The following is a 24166-nucleotide window of genomic DNA, read 5'->3' on the forward strand; positions in this document are numbered from 1 at the left end:
TTATTGAGGCCTGTTACTGTGTGCATTCAGGCATAAGAAATTGTACCCTTTATAACTTTGACAAAGTAGTAACAATTAATTTTATGGAATTGTTTCTCACAAAGACTATCCAGTATTATTTTACATTTGATTATTCAATTACTGTATACAGTTTGATGCCTGGGAAAACAATAAAATGCAGTTTTTTTAATTTGTCTATTTTTCATTATTGAATTTATCTATGTTGTAGATCGTTTCTTATATTTTATACACTCTCCTGCAGAATCATCCCAATCAATCTAAAATGATCAATTCTTTCTGAATATTTATTTAACTCATCTAGTGACATTGTATTCATATCACAAAATATATCGCAGAATAAAAAAAACAACACAATGTTAGATTTTTCTAACATCGTGCAGCCCTAATTACAATATAGTATATTATTATATTATAAAAACAGTATATTATATAGTATATATATTTTATTAGAATATTATAATATACTAATATTTCTCAAGCGATATTTAACTAAGGAAACTGTCGCAGTATTTCCCTAAATAATATTTCTTCTGGAGAAAGTCTTGTTTTATTTCAGCTAGAATAAAAGCAGCACAGAACAACCCATTGTTATACAATGACTTTCCTAATTAACATAACTTGCCTAATTATCCTGATTAACCTATTAAGCCTTTAAATTGCACTTAAAGCAGAATACTAGTATCTTGAGTTATCTATAAATACATTCATTTGTGCATGTCACATGACACATTTGAGCTTCTAAAAGACTTTTCATTTGCATTTTAAAGATGGACGGAAGTCTGGTTTTGTAAAGGCATGAAGGTAAACATTCTCATTTTGCAGTGATTTAACCCTAAGTCCATTTCAAAAGCTATATGGATCCCAGAAGCTTTTAAGTCTTTTTAGTTGAGACCTTTCTGGAATTATAAAGTTTCAATCGGAAATCATAGTCTGCCATCTAGTGCTTCAGAAAAAACCTCACAACAAAAAACAGCATGCACACAGCATGTCATGTATGGAAAAAGACAAATGTTTGCCTGCCATCACAAGGTCTTTTTCCAATAAGCCGCATTTGTTGTTGTTACTCACTCCCGTTTTCCACCTATGATCCTGTATTAGTCCAGGGTATTTAAGAGGTGTGAGTCAACAAAAGCTTCATCCTCGTCAAAGATTCCATCTCCTCAGTCTCCTCACTCTTCAAAGGTCCTGACTGGACCATACATACCATACTGTCTAGAGTTAACTGGAAATTAGAGATGTGACACAATCCATGTTAATGTCCAAACTTTCTGGCGTTTTATCCACTTAAAGCTCTTTCGGTTTGTATGTGTTGGCAAATATAGTGAACTGATGAATGGATGGGCAGATGAGACATTTTTGGAATGTGGGTTCTGTGACCTTGTATCTCCTGGGTGGCAAACAGCATGCTTAAAAGGGTTTTAAAAAGTCTGACAAGCACTTCAAATCTGGCACTAATGACTGTGTCTGTATCGGTCTGTATGAGGTGAGACAGACGCAGAGACGCATTGTATTTCAAAGCCTCTGTGTTCAGTTGGGGTATTACGCTTGACAGTCACATGGTTTGATTGATAGCAGGAACTGTTTTCTCATGAGTATTTATTTGAAAGCTAACCCGTATGAATGAAGTGATTGTAGGAATATTTTCTTTAAGCTGTTTTCACATTATTAGCTCTTTGAACTCTATAACTTGTATTAATGAATAAATTAGACTGATAAGATCACCACACAATTGAAAGCTGTGTCTAGCATTTAAATTATATGTGTATATGTAAATGATTTTCTATACAATCATAGCTTATGTTTTCAGTCATTCTTCAGATTATATCCAAAAGAAAGAAAAAAATCTATAACAGGTTTAGAAAAACTCAAGCGTGATTCAGAAAATGTCCATGTCTTTAACTTTAGCACATATATTTTTGAGCTCACACCCCCATCTGCTGGTAAGGGTGGTTTGTGCAGCAGGCTTTGGTTTGTAGCAGTTCTGAAGTTTTACATGATTATACAGTATGAATAGATGATCTGTATAAATACATTTTCAAGCCAGTTGGTGATACATTTTCAAGCCAGTTGACAGATGTACAGCTTTGAAAAAAATCTCCATGTTGAAAGAATATATATTTGTATAAAATAGATAATGAACTATGTATTTAGTATTCGATCAGAGACAATCAGAGACACACAGTAATATACAGTTCATTTTCATTCTTTTTCAAATATTTTCCAAGGGATGTTTAACAGAGCAAGGATGTTTCACAGTACTTCCTATTATTTCAATTTGTATAATTATTTTGTATACATTTAAAAATGTTTAAACTGTTATGGGCAAAATTATTAGCCTCCTTAAGATTTGTTTTAGTTGTTTGGCTACAGAACAAATCACTGTTGCCCAATGACTTGCCTTAGTGTAAGCCTTTAAACTGCACTTTAACTTAAAAACTAGCGTCATACAAAATTATTTATTATTATCATGGTAAAGACAAAAGAAATCTGTTAATAAAACTATTATGTTTAACAATAGTTTAAAAGGATCTCTCCATTAAACACAGTTTAGGCCTAATAATTTTGCCTTGAAATGTGAAATTCAGTTCACATGCTATTTGCAATTTTTTTTTTTTACAAGAATCACAGTCAAGATAGAAACCAAATGTTACTATACTGTGTTTTTACCTATCACTGAACTTAAATGAATCAATCCACATCACTTTTCTGTAACACAGCCTAAGCATACAAAGAAGTATGTTAGCATGGTAGAGACAGTACAGTATGTACCCTAATGTATTTATGCATACCTGCATAGCTGGAGAACATACTTCAGTGGTCAACAAGTTCATTTCCTAAATGCAGTACTTGGTATAAAAGTGCAGAACTTCTTAGAGTTAATATAGATAATGACTGGCATGGCAACAGTGAAATAATGGCATCTTGTGTTGTAATTAATTTATACAGAAAGAAAGCTACATCAGTGTAGCCAGTATATTTTTAGTAAGACTTTATTATACATATTTGCAAGAAGCTCTTCAAGAAGAGAAGTTTTTTTTCTTCTCTTTTTTTCTGAAGTTTCTGTTAATCTTAATACACTTAAAATAAGCCTTTTCAAAGGTTTCTCATCTATTCTGAAACTGTGCATGCGTAAAATGTCCAAAAAGGTCACTGAGAGGAATCAGAAAGTTTTCGGACATACTGTAATAAAGTCCTCACTCTATTCTTCTGGCATAATCATAAGTCTGTTTTGTGTATGGTTTTAAATGCAGTAGCCTTCATGATCTGCCACACTGAGAGAAAAGGTTATCATCTTTGTAGAATGTAATAAGAAAATTGCAAAAAGTAAGATATTTTTAATAGCACAAGGTGAAAGTGAATAGCACAAAAGTGTGGACGCACAAAAATAGATATACAGTATATTGGTACAATATACATTTTTACATGATTAAATATGATTACCCTTTTTTTCAGATATTTGTTTTCACAGTCTACGCTGGTTAAAAACAGCATTTAAAAAATGTTTTTCTTTGAGCATTTTCAAAATCTTACTAAAATCTGGCAAAAACTGACTAATATATTTATCACCATATATCCTTATATTAAATGTAAATGTTCCCCAATAATTTCTTACAATAATCACAGATGTTTACATGAAAAGTGCCGACAAGCTGTCTTTACATTCAACTTTTGGTTTATTAACATTATTTGGATTATTCAAATAAAACCAATAAGCCTTTCTCCAGAAGAAAAAAATATTATCAGACATACTGTGAAAATTTCCTTGCTCTGTTAATTATCATTTGGCAAATATTTAAAAAAGAAAAAAAAATCAAAGAGGGCTAACAATTCTGACTTCAACTGTATATATACTGGTAATTATTGTGAAAGCACTACACTCAAAAAATTATGTTTGCTGTTTCTTCAAACTACTCATTTAAAATGGCCTGAATAAACAACATACCCTTTTGGGGGGACAACTTAATTGTTTTGTGTTTAATTCACTTAAACATGTAAAAACAAGAAAGTGTTGGAACAATATGAAGGAATTGCTTGGAACCAAACATTTTTTACAGTGTACACTCAAAAAATGACATTTGCTGTTTGTTTAAACTACTTAATTAAAATGAGCTGAAACAACACAATACTTCGGGGGGTTTTTTTTATTTAATTTTAATTTTTTTCTGTTTAAAGTACTTAAATCTTAAAACCTAATAAGTTAACTTAATTCAGATTAATTGTGTGGAGCCCAGCATTGTTTACAGTGTATACAATTAAACTTGAATTGAGTTGAATTAAAATATGGAGTTGTGTGAACGCTAATAATACCATTAAAGGTTTTATATGGCTAATGTTTATTGTGATAAAAATCAACAAATGTCACGTATAGTTTAATGAGATTATGGTTAATGTTATTATGAGCTTAACCGTGTTAGTTTGATTAGTTTGAGTATTGTGTTTACATGAGCTTAAGTTTAATCACAATATTCCCAAAATCCAATCGTAATCACATTATGAGGGTGCAACAACAACAACAAAAAAAGCGTTTTCAGATGTATTGAGACCAGTAGCTTCAGTAATGCGAATGTTTTCACTACTCTCTGTGTTTTGTTTTCTCTGTTATTTGGTTGTTAAAACGTGAGCAGGTCTTTGGCCGGGCTGCTCTGACCTGCCCTGAAATAGATGGCATTCGACTGGTAAACAACAGCATGTGGAGATTGCATTGAGCAAGAGCCACAAACACAGGACTGCCACAAATCAATGGCAACAGTACTTCATGTAAATGTCACTTCAGACAACTGACAAGTGTTTGTTTCATCTTTGAGCTTCCCAGTGAACAGTGCTGTCAGAAATTCACATAAGTAATAACAGACTTCTCAGTCAGCAGTCTGCACTAGGCATGGGACGATAACCGTTTTCAAGGTATACCACGGTTTGGAAAGTTTTCAAGATTTTAAAACTCAAAATGTTCTGTTATGCCATTCCTACGATATATGTAAGATTTGTTTTTTTTTATGTTTTCTCCATAAAAAATGTATCTCCAGCAGAAAATATATCCAAAGATGCCATTTTTAAATTGTAAAGAAATCAGTGTTTTTGAAACTAATGAAGGCAGCAAAAGTCAATGAATTATTATTTGAATTATTTAGCATGACTTGTTTACTGTTGCAAAATATTTTAAATGTTTCAAAGGGGAAAAAAGTTTTTGTTTTTGTTTTTACCCAGACATTTAAAATATATATATTTTAGACCAGTAATCACAATACAGTGAAACCGTGATATTTTTATCCAAGGTTATCATACTGTCAGAATCATAAACCGACCCATGCCTAGTCTGCACGCATTATATGCTTAAATTACAGTCCCAGATTGTTATAAATGTTGATATATTGTGTAAGGTGTAAGGAAATTGCATAAGATGCTTTTATATTTTATTTATTTATTTATTTATTTTTTGCTATTAGTAGTAGTTACAATATATTTCAAGAGTTCACACTTAGCTGATGATTGATAATAAAGCTTATTTGGCATGCTGTCCCGGGAGAGAGCCCTGAGCTTATAAGATCCTTGAGCCCTGGGCTCCCTCCGATGCAGGGCAAGAGGGGAGTTTGAGCTCAGGTAGATCTCGGTGACTCCCCCTTGCTTATTGTAGCTAAGTGTCATATATGGATGCTGAGAAGAGGTGTACTCAGAGCTTGGCAAAAAATATTTTGGATTAATTGTTTAGAGTGCTTGTTTTTGAACTGTGGGAGGAAACCGGAGGGCCCGGGGAAAACCCACGCGAGCACGGGGAGAACGAGCATAACTCCGCACAGAAATGTCGCCAGGTTTGGAAGGGAATTAAACCAGGGGCATTCTTGTTGTGAGGCAACAGTGCTAATCACTGGCCACCGTGTCGCCCGTTTGAAAGAAGGTAAAGTAGGGTTGGAGGTGGGGTAGGGGGGGGCGGGGGTTTGGGGGGGGGGGGGGGGGTCTTTTATTCTTCAAGACGAAGATATTGAGATGAAAAAACTCTGGTTATTTATAGTAAGTAAAGAATCGTCTGATAGGATAATTAGTCATGAGCTAATGCTGGAACAGCTGTGAACAATCATAAGCACGTGATCCTCTCAAAATTTGTTTATAAATAAACGTAACTTATTTGACACCATTACAAAAATTAACATTGCTAGTTGATCTAATAATCCTATTTATTTCATTTATTAAATAACAGTTAAAAATAAAGATGATAATAACTATTATTATGGTCACACTTTATTTTAATATACAATTCTCACTGTTAATAAACCATTAACTAAGACTTTTAGCTCAATTATCTGCTACTTTACTTTAGCTCAATAAACTTTATTAATAGTTCGTAAGGTAGTAGTTGGGTTTAGGTATTGGGTAGGATTAGGGATTAGGGATAGAATAAGATCATAATTTGTAAGTACTAATAAATACTCAATATCTTAATAGATAAACGATATGCAGGTAATCACCCAGTAGTTAATAGTGAGAATTGGTTCTTTAACTAAAGTGTTACCATTCTTATGAATTCATTCATTTATTCATTTTCCTTCTAATATAACTAAATAGCCAAGTGGTTAGCGTGCCAACATATGGTGCAGTAGCATGTCAGGGTGTCCTGAGTTCAAATCCCGGCTCGAAGACATTTCCACGCCCCCCTCTCTCTCCAACTTGGCTTCCTGTCTCAATGCTGTCCTATCTAAAAAAGGCAAAATGGCCAAAAATAAAACAAATTTGAGTATTAAATGTTTTGCTTGAAATTCCCCTTCCAAAACGTGAAGAAATATTGGACTTTTACTGTATAAATCCGCAAAATTCGCATGTCTTTATTTAGGGATGGGCAATTAATTGAATAAGAAACCAAAACCGAAATCCGTAATCTACAAGTTGACATCATTCCCCCATGTCTTATTTTTTTAATCTTGTTAATACTATTCCTTTTGAAACTACTAAGTGTGGATAGACTTAACACTTGAGAGTTTCACCGACAGCTCAGTGAGAGCATTGTTCATAGATACAGTGTGCGCAGCTATGACGCGCCACAAACTCACATATTCTCTCATAAATCCATGCTTCGTGTAAATCATTTTCTTTGTTGCCAGTTTATTTGCTCTCACCTTCCGGAATAAGTAAATAAATAATTACTTTGAAAATAAAAGAATCGTTCAATTATCAAAACCAAGGTAAAGTGTTCCCAATTAATCGAGGCTTTGCTTTTAGGTCATATCGCCTTGCCCTGCCTCTGACCAAAGCTCATTCTGAATATTCTCCATGTTTTAGAAAACCCATCCCATCCTCCACGAGCCCCTTCCTTTTGTGATGTGCAGTTTTAATGGCACCTCGTTCGCCGGCTCCACCGTGTGTCTCTTCTTAGAGGAAATCCAGCTCGGAATAGAATAGGCCCTCATAAAATCCACTTCCTCAATTCAACCCTCTGACGAATGTGTGTGAGGAAATAAGGCCCCTTTCATGCCCCCCACATTCCCCAGAGGCTCTCAGAAGTCCAGGTAAAGGGTTATCGCTATGGTGATGGCATTTGGCACTTCTATTTTCAATCAAACAGTGTGTGTGTGTGTGGTGAGGGTGGGGTATTTGTATGTGTTTCTAAAGTCTGCCCAGTGCCTGTTGCAGAAATAAACTGCAAATTAGAAGCTTTATCTTTGAGGATCGTTTTACACACATGGCAGCGGGTCCTGCGTCAGAGCGGGTGAGGATGAGATGGGCTGTCCGGTCCCGCTTCTCTCTTTCTGCACCGCTGCAGCCTCTGCCATCTGCCCCCAGTCACTCCAAATGTTTGGGTTCAACATGATATAACAGAGAGGAGATATGTGTACAGGCTGGATTATGCGCCATGAACACCAGTTTGCTTTAATACTGTGTGAAAGGCTAAAAGGATAGTGTCGATATTAACAGGACGGTTGTGTTGTTATGTAACTCGGGACACATGAGGTAGTACATTTAATCACACAATTGAAATAAATTACATTAGTACCTAGACTATGCTAAAGACTGATGTTATGTCATGCCTTTGGAATCAATGAAAATGCTACATTCTGGCGGAAATTTTCTGTGCCCCCTGAAATATAGAACAGCAGATTTCAGATGTTTTTTTGTTTTCTTGTATCTTGTATTTGGGATTTTCATATTTTTTTCATAGTTTATTATCCATAATAACGTTTTTTTATGTTAAGTGATGGTTTTTTAGGTGCACTGATCATGCAAGACTTAGAATACAAGAACGTGTATTGCGATCAGTCAGAGATGGCTTTATGATTAGTAATAATTACAGCTTGTAGTCATGACAAACAATTCGCCAAATTATTGTGATCTGGAGCATTCTTTGCATTTAATAGTTTAAGTGAGATTAATTAAAGGTGCAGTAGGTGATCTACCTAAATGCTATCCGTTAGCATAATATATTTGAAACACAATCCCTCCCCTGCCGTCCAAAGTCATGCAAACGCACACATTAAAGATGACAGAGACCCACTAGATCATGTCATTCGCCAGTTAGAAAACTATAAAGTACTTTATTATACTACAATTCTGAACGAAAAACTGTATTATATCCAGCACGTTTTCAGTTGTGTAGTTAGCAAAACTTGTCATGATGTGCAATATTTTATGCATGCGAGGATCGCTGGTCTCCCTCTCTCATGCGCTTTGTCCTAAAGGGTCTCTGCTTAGTGGTTGGCCAGAAGGGTGCAGGAATTACACTTATTACTAAGCCATACTTCCATGCTATTTCAGACTGAATATTCAGAGTAGCATGGTAAACAATACAGTGAGCGCGTCACAGGTTGTCATTGTTCAAAAATTAACCAATGTAAATATAAAACCAACTTCTGTTTTGTTACTAAACTAAATAAAAATCGACATTATCGATGCTGTAAAAGGTACATAATGACATTGAAAACAGTCGCATCAATCTTTCACTGGAAGACAACACTTCTGTGCATATAACCCATTTGTAAAACAACGAAATCTACATAAGCGTGACTAAAAGATATGTAAAACAGAGCATTACCTGTCTAAAAGAAATACTTCAGCCATGGTGTCATCCTTCCTCCAGGATGCAAAAGTAACTCCTATATTAATTCAGGGATTTAAAAATGTGAACGAGGCGCACAAACTGTGGATCTGCGTGAACGGCTGTGCAGTTGTACAAATCTACATTTGTTGACAGGCAGTTTGGGCTACTTATCAGAATTATGGGAATTGTGGGCCCAATAAATTTTAATTGGATGAACATTTTTTTTTGTCTTATGCCTTACCCAGAATATATAAATTATTCAGATTTTCTGTCCATCACTTTCTGTATTTGTCTCAATTTCTGTCTCTGTCTTCCTATCTGTCACTGTCCCTGCAATGTTTTGTCATTCTCTTTTATGTTACAGTTTTTCTCAATCACTTTGGTCTTTTTTTCAGATCAGAATTGAAATTCCCAAAGCTACCTGTTCAATTGTCAGATCATTGTGTCACTTGTGCACATCAGAAAAGCAGTTTCTCATTCCTTTGAACAAGTTGCAAATGCTTTTGTACATCAATACAAATGATTATGTGCAATTCTATGATGTTTCCTGCATTATCGATCGCTCATGTCATGGTAATCCAAATGTATTATTTTGGTCTCTGTAGAATAGTCTCACCCCCCACAACACTTAATCCTTTGTTTATGGCATAAGTCTTTACATGCAAAATGGCTGAACAAGTCGTCATAATATTTTGTCGTTATGTATTTTTCTATGCATGTCCATTAGACTTTTTGTTCTAAATCTGTCTAGAATTGGTAAATTTCTCACAGGTTAATCTTGGCTTTTTCTAATAAAGGTGTATCTGAAAAGATATTGTCCTATATGTTCACATTTGTACTTTTGTTTTGTTTTTGTTATGCAGTGCTGTCTTTTCCTTTCTGTGTCACAATGACAAGATCTGGCAACAAATTACAGTACAAACAGCAAGAAATTAAAATAAATAAATTAGCCATAGTTTACATTAGAACATCCCTTCACAGTATATTGCCAATATGACAAAGTAATTTGACCATCTTATCCTTACACAATGATAGCAGGACTTGTTATTCTGACGACACTGACACATTCATTGACACAGAAATTTAGTTTTAAGAGATGAACTAAGGATTTTGAGCAAGAGACTGGCTTTTGCGGGTAATCCATGGTTTGCTATTTGTACATGTTGTTTCGAGAAAGGCACTTACTGTTTTGCAAATTTCAATTCTGATCTGAGAAATATACCAAAGTGACTGAGAAAAGCTGTAATACACAAACGTCTTTAACTTATTCTAATTAATTAATCAGGTTTTTAGTTTAACTTAATATTTTAGACTGCTTGATTGATGCAAGTTGAGAGGACTAGAAAAGTTAAAGAAATCGTTTAGCCAAAAATGAAGATGGTCCCATTATTTACTCACCCTCAAGCAATCCTTGATGTATATTAATTTTTAGTCAGATGAACACAGTCGTAGTAGTTTTACATTTTGGCTCTTTCATGCTGTATTATAGTGTTGGATAGGGGCTTTCATTTTAGAGCATCCAAAAGCACATAAATCTGCCGTCAAACTAAACCATACATGTACATGTCTTTGTGACTCAAATATTTCAAATTTTAAATTATAAACTCCAATCACTGACTTTTGGCAGTGACTGCACGCATATAATGTGTGATTAGGATTAAACAGGTCTCACGGTAACCACGGTTGTTTAGCATACAGTAGAAGACAAACAAGAAAACTTATTGGCGCATCTTTACTTTATAACATTTATAACAGTATATTACATACAGTATGTTAAAATGCTGCATACATGGGACTAAGTGTCTTGCGTCATATGTTGTACATCATGCATAACATGCATTCGTCTGCCACTGGAATTCTGAGATTGGAGTTTATCATTTAAAAATGTGAAATATTTCTGTTACAAAAACACATTGATCTGCTTCATAAAACATGCGTTAACCTCCTTGGTGGTGTATGAGTTAGTTTGAGGACATCTTTATGAAACACAGAAAAGCCAAGATAAAAATTTCTATCTGTGTTCATCTGACAGGAAAAAAAGTACTAACTAAAAAATGGAGGCAGCAAGTTTTTTCAAGCATGACAGTATCTTCTGTCTGTCTCTCTATTTATCTATTTATTTTTTCCTCTGTCTGTAGTATATTCATTATTTTCTCTGTTTATTCCTCTGTCAGTCGCTCTATGTATCCATCTGTGAAATGCAGGCACAGTTATCCTGTTCCTCTTCTTACTGTTGTCTGCTCTCCTAACTTTCAGTAAGGATCTAATATAACACCTCGGTGCCCATCCTCCTCCAGTCTCAGAGGCCTGTCCTGCACTTGCTGCGCCATAAATCAAAACACTAAGCATAGCTTTGAAAGCTGAAATTAAACTCGGAATAACTGCTTTAAGTCGGCTATGTGCTTTTTCTTAGTATTTGGAGCTCGAAGCAAACACCTATTTTTGCCCGGGAGGTGCCTAGTATTGCTTATTGCCAATGTCGAAGGCACATTGTGAGGTTATAAAGTGAGTGTGTTGTGCAGGCGAAGAAGTGCTTGCTGGGCTTCAGCTGGCAATGGCATCCCAACACTGCGCAACTGAGACCTGCTGAAAATTGATGGAATGAAAACATTATTATTCCCACAAATGCAACAAATTTAGCCAGATTACAGAGTTATCGGACTATGCGCATGCCGTTTAGACTATTACACCGCAAGTTTTTCTAAATCCTAGAAAGCCAGGGATGTTGTAGCGGGGAAACTGTTGTGTAAAGGTTAAGAAGATCATTTTGATAGGTCATGCCAGTGGACAGATGACACCCGTAAAGAGCTCTGATACCTCTGGAATCCCATAGAGCGGATTTGCCGTTAATTGAAGACTCAGCGTGGCGCTGCAGTGTCCGGGATGATGGGAAGGAGACAGGTGTGATGAGTCGGGCTCCTGTCAGAGCAAGAACATACTCAGCACCTGCAGAGCCATCGAGAGGCCCGGGCACTGTTACAGCACGTCCTAGGACAAGCTGGCTGGCATAAGCAGGCAGACAGGTGTGACTCTGCGGCTGAAGGGAAGGCAGGGGATGTATTAACTCTCCTTGCTCATAGGATTTCCCAGCGATGCACAGCTCTGCTGGTCTCAGCGAAACCACTCTTATGCTAGCAATGAAACGCCATCCCTCCTTTAGCACCCAGAAGCTGTGACTGTTTACATGTAATAAAAATGTACCACATTTCTATCTATCTATCTATCTATCTATCTATCTATCTATCTATCTATCTATCTATCTATCTATCTATCTATCTATCTATCTATCTATCTATCTATCTATCTATCTATCTATCTATCTATCTATCTATCTATCTATCTATCTATCCACCGATTCATCCTACCTACCTACCTACCTACCTACCTACCTACCTACCTACCTACCTGTCTATCTATCTATCTATCTATCTATCTATCTATCTATCTATCTATCTATCTATCTATCTATCTATCTATCTATCTATCTATCTATCTATCTATCTATCTATCTATCTATCTATCTATCTATCTGTCTGTCTGTCTGTCTGTCTGTCTGTCCGTCTGTCCGTCTGTCCGTCTGTCCGTCTGTCCATCTGTCCGTCCGTCCGTCCGTTCGTCCGTCCGTCCGTCCGTCCGTCCGTCCGTCCGTCCGTCCGTCCATCCATGCTGTAAAAAAATCAGTAATTTTTGAGGTAGAAACCATAAAGGAAATTTCAAACTTTAATGCTAATCTTCCATATTCCTTTAATTTCTTGTGTTATTTCACCAGTGATTTGAAGTAGTAACATCTACACATTTTACATTTGTGCATAACTGAGGAAAAAATTTTAGTGATGTCAGCATAACATGTCAGCATTACATGTCGTGCAGGGAATTCTGGGAAAATCATATTATGCTTATTCACCAAATAAGTATTAATCAGGTTACAGATTTTGAATATATCTTTTTTTGTTTATATTCTATCATCTATATATCTGTCTGTCTGTCTGTCTGTCTGTCTGTCTGTCTGTCTGTCTGTCTGTCTGTCGGTCTGTTTATCTGTCTATCTATCATTTCAGGTTATATATACAGTTAAATACAGTTTATAAATACTATACACATTTCCCCACAGTCTAAAGACATGCATTATAAGTTAATTGGATAAACTAAATTGGATGTAGTGTATGAGTGTGTGTGTGAATGAGAAAGTGTGTGGGTGTTTTCCAACACTGGAGGTTCACAAGTTCACTCTCTGTGCTGGGTTGCAGCTGGAAGTGCAGCTCCCATATAAAACATATGCTAAAGTAATTGGCGGTTCATTGCACTGTGGGGACCCCTTAAAATCAGGGAATAAGCCAATGGAAAGTAAGCGAGTGGGTGTTTTAAATTTAATTAAATTTGCTGTAATTCAGCAAGAACACATTTTATTCATCAAAGATTAATTCACTGATGCATTAAGCAGCAAAACTGATATTATTTCATTAGGTATCAGGTATAAAATAATTTATAATATAGAAAATTGAAAAAATATAAATAATTTGTAGTAATGATTTTTACCATTTACTTGAACTGTTGGTTTGTGCAATGATTCTGATTCTAAATATTTGAAAAATGTCTAAAGATTATTTGTTACATTATATTTAATATTATCCGCAATCTGCAAGAGACGTTCCAAACGCAAATGGATTGGTTTTTTTTACCCATTGAAATATAGCTGTTGTAACAGTCTGATCTTTTTAATTGGAGCTCAAGACCAATATGTTATGCATTTCTCAGCCAGCATAGCACAAGACTTGGAATCAAGGATACTGCAATATAAAAATACTTATGTCAACAATGTTGGGGAAATTCATCACAAGTCTTTAGAACATGACCCTGGATCCAGAGCAAGTGCTACTGGGCTCTACAGCCACCCACCAGGCAAGGTGACACTCCAGTATTTATATTGTTCTGCAGCAGACGACAGTAAAGTCCTGGACTGGATGAGTGTTTCTTGGCCTTTTGCCGTGACAAGATAGCCATCATGACTCTGTAAGAAGTGCAATCAACTAAAAATACACAGACTGTAGGCTCATTAAGGACAGTTTCTTAATTTTTTTTCACATTTTACATTTTTTTATTTTTATACAAAGGGAAATTTATAAAAGTGGTTTTAAAGGTCAATATGAAACATTTTGTATCATTAAATAATTGTTTGGACCATGAAAAAAATGCATTTGAAATCATACAAAAGTTTAATGTGAGGAACTACACCTATTTCTTTTGAAAATTGATCTTTTTCGGTCTTTTTTGTCTGAAAGTTAAAGTTGCATCTTTTCTTTTCTTTTAATGAATTAAACATTTTTATTACTAAAGAAAATCGAAAAGTAAAACAGTAACGAAAGAGAAAACAGTACATGAAAATAAGAACAATGCACTTGTGTGATTTCATCAGTCAAAACATTTTGATCTGCATTTAATTCCAGCTGTAGCTGCATGTCTTTGATATTCTGAATTTCCTGGAAAGTCTTAAGTTTGGTTTTATGACTCCTCTGAGTGATGTATGTGGACTTTTTGTGCAAGAGCACCCTCTAATGTTGAGTATGAATGAAACATGAGGCTTTATATTTGGGCTTTAATTAGGAGAATAATGAGTTTTGCTCAGTTTTAGATCTGAAGTCAGGTCATCCTCATGTCCACCATGTCCTTATCTGAACTTAAAAAAGGGCTAGAATTTCTATCTGCAGTCCTGACCATGGTGCAGCCATAATGCGCATGCTCACATGAGCCGTAATGGGCACAATGCTCCCATGGGGAAGCAAGTTCGTATTCAACGTGTGTCATTTTTCACACTAGATAGTGCTCCAGAATACAGTGTGAGTCAGAAGCATGCTAACTATAATCAGGTTCTGAGGTTACTCAATTCATGGAAGAGAAGTTCATTAATTTTCTATTTACGGCAGGTTTGTTTTTCAGACTAAGAATTGGCCACCACAAGAATAAGTATTTTATTACATGCAGTTGAGACTGTGCATCTCTTCTCCTCCAATGGCCTGCCATTGCGCTAGATGAAGCTAATGGTGTTAGCAGCAGGCAGGCCTCTTTATGTCCCTCTGCCCTGCCCACAGAGGAATCTTGATGCGTTTGATATTCTCCTAACAGCTGCCAGAGACAGAACAGGGAATGCTGGGATTGCTATGTACAGCTGAAATGTCAGGAGGCCTCCTGTACAGCGGGTGTTATTTATAAGGCTTAAAGGAAAGGGGAGAAGATCTGCTGGGTGTTAGAGCTTAGTTACGCAAAGAGATCAGCTTCGTTACCTTGGGTTTTTTCTTCTTCTTGAAAAGTTCAGTGGTTTATTTGTGCGTATAAAATGTAAACACGGCACCGATTAATACAGCTGTCTGTCAGTAGAACCAATGTGTGAATTTCTGGAAAGATAGAGCCATTGGATAATTAATAAACACAGACACTAGATGTCACTGTACCTTTTTAGTTTTCTGTTTTGGAGTTTTGGAGTTCACACAGGTATTATGGATTGTAGACTAGGACTGTTTACTTGCATATGGGCTTGATCTCAGAGATGAGGCAAATAAAGAGAAATGTTACATTTTTCTCATTCTTACCATCCTTAAAGTGAACATTAATTGACTAATTGAATATTTTATCATGTAATTAGTCTCTTTTTTTTCTTGATCGAAAAAGAGTGATGAAAGTATGTACTCATTTTGTGAAGAAAAAATGTATAGTTTTGAGTGTGTAAGCTTTGGTATATATTGCTTCTTTTTGTTGTTTAGTTGTGTAACCTATCAATCATCTTGTCACATCATCCACATTTCTTCCATAATTAATTAAGTTATTGGAGATGCAGCAGCCCGTTAATCAGCCATTCGTCGGTCTTTCATGCACAGAAATCTCCTCAGGTGTTTGGATATTTATGCATTCAGAAGAAATTCAAAAACACGTCTTTATAAAAGTTTGTGTTCTTGCAGATGAAATACAATGCAGAAAATGTGGGAAAAGTATTTTCTATTAGGTTAGATATTAATTAACAATCATTCAAAAGATTTGACCTAAGTCTCACAACTTAACCATCAGTTTCACACATATGCTGTTTGTAGTTTGACAGTTTATATATCCTTGTTTGTAGTTTTAATTGAAGTCAAGTTCAGTGCACAATGCATTAGCCAGGCAGCATCTGTCATTAGTGTATAAAAGGGCCTGCACTTTTTACTGGACATAGTAGACCATTCGTGTAACTTTGGAATACCCATTTTAGCAGTCTATGATTTGGGACACTCTCTGTTTTTGAAAAATATTTAGGATGGATAGTATGTGAATTTGTACATAGTATTAGTGTGTAGGGTGGAATTCCAAATCCATCACAGTCCTGTTTGTTAAATCTACCTAAAACAGGTACAATGCCTATTGGGGGTCTCTGCAAACATTCAGTTTAAAATTATTTAAAGACAATTACAATTGTTTAAAATAAGGTTTTTATTCATTCTCTCAACAATGAAGAACTAAGATTGTCACTTACTTTTAAAAGCCTTGTGAATTTTTTGAATATTGTTATTGACAACCAGGGGTCTTACAGTCAAAAAGGTTGATTTGCAATGGTTTACAGCATTGATGTCCAATCCTGTTGCTGGATGACCACTGTCCTGCATATTTAAGCACATTTAAACCTAATTAAGCTAATCATGGTTTTGTTAGGCATACTAGAAACATCGAGACAGGTGTGATGGAGCAACTTGGAGATAAACTCTACAGGGCAGAGGCCCTCCAAGTCAGAGTTTAGACACCCCTAATGCCAAAGTTATTTGGATGTGTACCTCCCGCCAAATTCTGAATAAAGATCAAATGGAGAACCTATGACATTTGAAGTCAGTCAATGTGTATAGCCATAAACAATTTTTTTATTTACCTGGAGCAGGGATTCTCAACTCTGACCTGCAGAGTTTAGCTCCAATTCTAATCAAACACATCTGAATAATTTAACCAAGGTCTTCAAGATTGCTAGGGCAGTACGTTTGACCAAAGTTTGAGTTAAACTGAATGAAAGTGGATATTGAGGGCTAAAGGATATTGAGCCCCTGATTTAGCGTTTAAGATTCAGTGAAGTACAGTGAAGTGACTCATCAGTGCTTTCATTCTCCACAAATAGTGGGCTTTGTCTACCTAAAGTGTGAAGTTCGATTGTCAGTTGCTTTGAAGCTTTCTAAATCAGAAAAAAAGCTCTGTGTGCTCCAAACATTATGCTGCGGGTACAGTGCCCTGAAACATTTTCGACTTGTCCTATTACTCCACTCCCCAATTGCACCCAATGAACCCACGGGAGCCGTATATTGCAGAGATCTGGCTCACTGAGCTATCTCCCCTCTCTCTCTGCCTTCCTCTGCACGTAAACAAAGTCTTGATCGAGCAATTTGCACATCATCTGTGCTCTGGCTAACTTTAGTCTTTCTGTTTGGGGCTGGGAGGGGGCTTCCATTCCCATAATACAACTTGCTCACCCATACAGACATTTGACACAGCCTACCCCCCTCCCCTCTGTATCCGTGTGTTCAGCCCCCTGCTCAACATTACAGGACGGGTACTGAGAGAGAGAGAGGGGACTGGTCTGGGTGGCAGACCCCGGAGCGGCTCATGTTTCGCAGGGCTGGGAACCCGTTGGCTATGGACTTGAGTTGAGATTTTGTGTTTTGTAGTTTCGAAAGGCAATCAGGAGGCTGGCGGCCTGGCCTCTCTGGTACAATGCTCCTGGATTCCAGCCGGCACAGTACCAGGCAAGATTCTAGGAATTGCATTGTGAGCCAAGACACATCCACCTTGCATCCCTGGACAAAACCTTGCCAATGAGAGTTTTGAAGTGAGCAGACTGCTGGGAGAACTAGTGTACGAGGAGCACTGGCCAGAACGGAGTTCTCTGCTAGCTCTTGAACGGAGGCTGATCCACCTAGACGGAAGTCCCTGAGGACATACTGTGGGAGTAGCTTGTGCATTTTGTTGTTGTATTTTTTTGTGGGCTTCTTCTCATTTCTCACTTTTTGAGTCCTTTGACATTGCAAATATGATGATCAAGGAGGCCTCGTTAAGGGAAGATCCCGACTTGCGGGGTGAACTGGCCTTTTTGGCCCGAGGATGTGACTTTGTCCTTCCATCACGTTTCAAGAAAAGGCTCAAGTCTTTCCAGCAAGCCCAGGTCAGTAGCCAACCTCTGTAGTTCTGCAAAGAATACCATGGCTAACTCCCACATGCCAGACAAGACAAACTATTCACAGGCAGATACCAACGTGTTTATTAATAGGACAGTGGAAGGGGGTGAGATAGAGATAGAGGAATACAGTGTCCAAGTGTTGCGTACTGGAACTTTTGCATGGGAAGGGGGAGGGAGTGGACAGGACGGGCCAGGCCAGGCTTGAGCCACAGCTGCTCTCTTCAATACATTCATGTGGGCCTGTCCTGCTTGCTGTTTTCATCTTCAAAATTGTTGTCACACTTCAACAGCTCTGTTTCTGTTTGATTGACAGTAAGACTGTGCTCTTCAGAAATAAGCTGCCTTAGGTGTACACTGTGAATCTACAGTTTTGCCCAGAGACCAGAATAAGAACAGTATGTCAAGACTATGTATAGAATGTTTTGGACATTTCCACAGCTTGTCATTAGAAGTTTAACCTTGTTGCCACAAGGTCTTGTCAGAAAAGTATGAAGTAAACGGACATCAGCTGTCAGTGTTGGGCCTATGAATTAGACTGTACGCATGCAGTGTTTTGCAGCAACATGTGCCAATCATATATCCAGTCCACAGGGAGTTCAGCCTGAATCACTCTACCAATAGTTAAATATTAAATATGGCTGAAAGTAAATAAACCTCAACAATTAAGTCTTTCACATTTTGGTGGGGACAGGAAAGTAAAGTGGAAAATATCTTTCTTATTTTTGCTAAGAAGTTCCTGTCATCACATTGGCAGGAAAGTTGATAAGGCCCTGCTGTGACTTTACTGATAATCCAACTATGACTATGTTAGAAGACTGAAAGACATCATCATGCACGTCAAGTACCTGGAGAAAATTTCACACAAAGTTCTCCAAAAGATCGCTAGCGATTATGTTTCCATTTAAGCATCTTTAGCGTAATGGTAGACTTTAAAGTCATCATTTATTTGTAATCTTGCTAACATTTATATTTGGAATTGGTTGGAATAGTCTTGGAATCCAAAAAGCTTGGAAAAGTTTTATGAGAAGATCTGCACTAAATATAAAAAACTTATGCATCTTTGAGGAGCTTCTCAATTGAAGTCATTTAAAAAAATTTTTGCCCATCATATCTTATTAAAGTTGAACAGGGTATACTGTATATGGCCAAATTGAAGCTAGCATTTAGTTAGCTTTATTTGTACGATAAGTAAATGATTTTTTCATCCTTGGTTTGTGCGTCTGCAGTACCTTTTCCACATCCTCCATTTGCCTCAGTCACATCCTCAGCTGAACTATTAGCTTGTTGTTTGTGATATGTTTTGGAAAGCCTTTGCTCAATGTTTTTAAAGCCTTGTGAACAAACTTAAGGCCTAAAAGTTGTTGCACGCATTGATATCCTGTTTCTTTCTGCTATCGTCTCTCTTTGTATTTCAATAGATCCAACCTGAGAAGAAACCTGGAACTCCTCCTCCAACACTATCACCTGCACCGTCCTCGCCAACCCCACGACCACCCAGCCCTCCTCCAGCCAAAGTAGTGGCCACACCGCCACCCTCCTCCATAAACATTCCACGCTTCTACTTCCCCAAAGGCCTTCCAAACTGTGCAGCCAACTACGACGAGGCCATTGCCAAAATCGAGGCGGCCTTCACTGAGTTCGAAGAGGAGAAAGCTGACATTTATGAAATGGGAAAGATAGCAAAGGTGCATGCAAATAGTGAATTGTTTTGCTTCAAATGAGATTTAGAATATTGGAGCTTCTCTCCGTAGTCTTGGATTGATGGCAATAAACATGCAAGCTGACACTTGTTTTGCAAAGTCCTCCCTTTGAGATTTGCATTGCCGATTTGTATTGGCATGGCACAATGATGGATGGCAGCTCATAACATTGGGTTTATTTTCACAGATTTTGAATAATATATAAACAATAGAATATAATGAGGAAGCAGAATAACCCATCCTGACATGTACACCCAGATATTTGGAGTTTTGAATATCTTATCATTTAGATTTTAGTAATAGAATGCAAATGTGATATCAGCTGCTTTATTTTATTTCTGTGGAGAAAAAAAACATAAAGACTGTGTGTGGTTTTATATACCAGGGCTATTTAAAATATTGCGAAAGAATCAAATTTATGCATATTTTTTCACAGGCATGCGGGTGTCCCCTCTATTGGAAATCACCAATGTTTATTTGCGCTGGTGGAGAGAGGACAGGTTTCGTTTCTGTTCACTCATTCATTGCAACATGGAGAAAGTAAGTGTCAGCACATATCACTTTTCTTGAACAAAGTGCTTTGTAACTCCTGTGTGGCACTGGATTGAGGTTTCTGCCTCCATTTTGTTTTTCACAGGTTATTGCACAGCTGCTATGATGATGCATCCAAGTTTGTTTACTTGTTGGCCAAACCAGGCTGCACTTACCTGGAACAAGAAGATTTTATCCCTCTGTTACAGGTTGGAACATTGTACTTTAAGTGCATTGTGTTGTTTTTAATGTCAATGCTTGTTGCTACCTTTAACCCTTAAGTATAAATGAAGTACATATGCAATTGTGCTTTGATAATGGATGAATAAGATGGGAAATAAGATGAACACAGTGAATAAACATAGCAGAAAAACAATCAGCTAAATGAAGATTGAAAATTATTATTATATTATTATTATATTATATTAAATAATATTATATTATATTATATTATATTATATTATATTATATTATATTATATTATATTATATTGTATTATATTATATTATATTATATTATATTATATTATATTATATTATATTATATTATATTATATTATATTATATTTATTGTATTGTGTTGTATTATATTATATTATATTATATTGTATTGTATTGTATTGTATTATATTATATTATATTATATTATATTATATTATATTATATTATATTTATTGTATTGTGTTGTATTATATTATATTATATTATATTATATTATATTATATTGTATTGTATTGTATTGTATTATATTATATTATATTATATTATATTATATTATATTATATTATATTTTATTGTATTGTGTTGTATTATATTATATTATATTATATTATATTATATTATATTATATTATATTATATTATATTATATTATATTATATTATATTATATTATATTATATTAAATTATATTATATTATATTATATTATATCCATTTATTGTTTATATTACATTAACTGTTATGTTTGGACTTATTTCATTCATTTTTTGTATACAGGACATTGTGGATACTCATCCAGGGCTGACGTTTTTAAAAGATGCTCCAGAATTCCATTCCCGGTACATCACAACAGTAAGTAACTTTATCAAGTGCTCAGTGAAACAGTTAGGACACTTCTCATGGGGATAAGAGTACCGAAATTATGATATAGTTGTCATTGGATGCTACATTTTATTTAAAACTACATACCATAACAATATAGCGTAGGAAGCATTTTATTTTTATTTGTGGTTGTGTGTGTGTGTTATAAGTCATAAACCAAAAGGTGAATTGCAGTATTACAGAGTTTCATTTAAAGCAAAATTAGACAAAAAGGGGACAAGATCGTGAAATTAAGGGCTTCAATAAGCACTGTAAACAAAGTTGACTCAACTTAAAGTTTTAAGGCAACAAACTTCAGGGTATGTTTGAGTTGATTCAGTTTTTAACCCAGTTACTGCATTTGACTCAATTTAAGTTGAGTAAACTCAAAAATGACCTGAAGTTTGTTGCCTTAATATTTAAAGTTGAACCTTTTTGAGACCCTTCTTCAGTTGAACACAAATGAAGATACTTTGAGCCAGCACCCATTAACTTTCAAAGTCTTTGTTTTTCTACTATGGAAGTCATAGACCACCAGCGTTCTTCACAATATCTTTTTTATGTGATCAACAGAAGAAAGAAACGCATAAAGGTCTAAAAACCAAATGTGGGAGAGTAAATGATGAGGTATTTTTGGGTGAATTGTCCCTTTAATTGAAAGTGTTGGTTATATCTGCATTTACTATTGTACTATAATGCAGAAACAGAAACAATTATTTATTTTAAAGCATTTTGGGAAAAATCTGTGTTACTGTGAAGAGAAAATCAACAGAGATTTTACATCCAAAAGGGACTGTTGCGTTTTAATTGCTTGCATCAACAGGTGCATGACTTGTCTATGTCATGGCTTGATCATCTTACCTGCATCTGTAGCATTGCTGGAATAGTTTTGGTTTTTAGTTTGAAAGCCTCGTTAGCTTACTAAAGTGTTTACAGTAAATCAGATCTGGCTATCTGAGCCGGTGGAGCGTCGAAACAGTGAGATGTGGAGATCAGTGCGCCTGTCTGTCTGTGTGCGGGACAGCTGCAACACGTGCTGCCGAGGGGCTGGGAAGGGTAATGGCGTCAAAGTGGCCTGACATCACGGAAACACGAATGCCTCTAACAGGCCGCTGACCCTGGTCTTGCACAATCCCATATTTAGACAGTTCCTTGCACTGGCGCACTGGCTGACACACCCCGGTACCAATCTCTCTTAGGAGGACTGATCTACCAGGAAATGCATGTTAATCCACACTGATGTCACCATTGCTCTTGGAGCCTGCAGCATGAGGCCTTTGTCACCACAGAGCTATAGATATAACTCAGTGCAACCAATCACTAGATGTCTGCACCTGAGATGTCATGTCGGTCAAGCGCTGTATAGTAGAAGGAATGCTTTTATTCAATTTCTTAATTGTGGTTCTGTTCCTCATATCTCTGAAGTTTGGAACATGGAGTCATTTGGTGTCAAATCAACCACATTTCATGAAGTATTTATTGTCATGCTTTTATATAAAAACAGATATAAATAGTGATGACAGAACAATTATCGTCTTGAATGTATATTTACTGTGTACATCAATGAAAGAGATTGGTAAATCCATCAGTAAAATATATCAACTTAGCAGCCTTTGTGGCATTAGAGTATATGCTGAAGGTTATCCCATGTTTTTTTCTGAAATATGCATGTCTGCTACTCAAGAAGTATCTGTTAATAAATAGTTGAAGTCAGAATTATTAGCCCCCTCTTTAAATTTTTTTCCTATTTTAAATATCTCCCAAATTATGTTTAACAGAGCAAGGACATTTTCACAGTATGTCTGATAATATTTTTTCTTCTGGAGAAAGTCTTATTTGTTTTATTTCGGCTAGAATAAAAGCAGTTTTTATTTTTTAAAAAGCCGTTTTAAGGTCAATATTATTAGCCCCCTTAAGCAATATATTTATACAATGATTTGCCTAATTAACTAGTTACCCTTATTAACCTAGTTAAGCCTTTAGAAAAACAGTAAAAAAAAATGTAGTAAAATATTATCTACTGTCATCGTGTCAAAAAATAAATAAATCGGTTATTAGAAATGAGTTAATAAAATGAGTTATTAAATATACTGTGTATATATATATTCTATTATGTTTAGAAATGTGTTAAAAAAATCTCTCCATTAAACACAAAAGTGGTAAAAAATAAAGGGAAAGAGGGGGGGGGGGGTGGCATAGTTCTGACTTCAACTGTATGTTTAGATTGTGGCTTATATCTCTCAATTTTTTAATTTTTAAAAGCACTATATGGTTTATTTCAAATATTATGGAGATTTCAATGTGGCTTGTCAAGTCTATTTTTTTTATTTTTTTTTTTATGCTACAAAAGTCATGCAGGTTTTAAACAACACCAAATAGCATTTTCATTTTTGAGTGAACTTACTTTTTTTAGTATGTAACATTAATCAAGAGATCCAGTTGCACTTGTTTTCAATGTACACTAGGTTTAATATTAATATCATTCATTCATTCATTTTCTTTTCGGCTTAGTCCCTTTATTAATCAGGGGTCGCCACAGCGGAATAAACCACCAACTTATCCAGCGTATGTTTTACGCAGTGGATGCCCTTCCGGCTGCAACCCATCACTGGGAAACATTCATACACACTCATAC

General features: G+C 35.8%; 1 protein-coding gene across 2 annotated transcripts in view; it reads left to right on the forward strand.

The window, feature by feature from the left end:
- Positions 1-24166, forward strand: part of ppp2r3a (protein phosphatase 2, regulatory subunit B'', alpha) — a 143569-nt gene that overhangs the window by 110039 nt on the left and 9364 nt on the right. Inside the window, exons 1-5 of one of the 2 annotated variants that reach the window (XM_056475981.1) lie at positions 17593-18206; positions 19640-19906; positions 20358-20461; positions 20559-20661; positions 21448-21522. In XM_056475981.1, the coding sequence (XP_056331956.1) occupies positions 18075-18206; positions 19640-19906; positions 20358-20461; positions 20559-20661; positions 21448-21522 (681 nt within the window). In that variant the 5' untranslated portion in view covers positions 17593-18074. Of the gene's footprint in view, positions 1-17592; positions 18207-19639; positions 19907-20357; positions 20462-20558; positions 20662-21447; positions 21523-24166 lie in introns of those variants that run through there. The other variant, XM_056475972.1, reaches the window with a different exon arrangement.

Source organism: Danio aesculapii, chromosome 2 (genome assembly GCF_903798145.1).
Source record: "Danio aesculapii chromosome 2, fDanAes4.1, whole genome shotgun sequence".
NCBI lineage: Eukaryota > Metazoa > Chordata > Actinopteri > Cypriniformes > Danionidae > Danio > Danio aesculapii.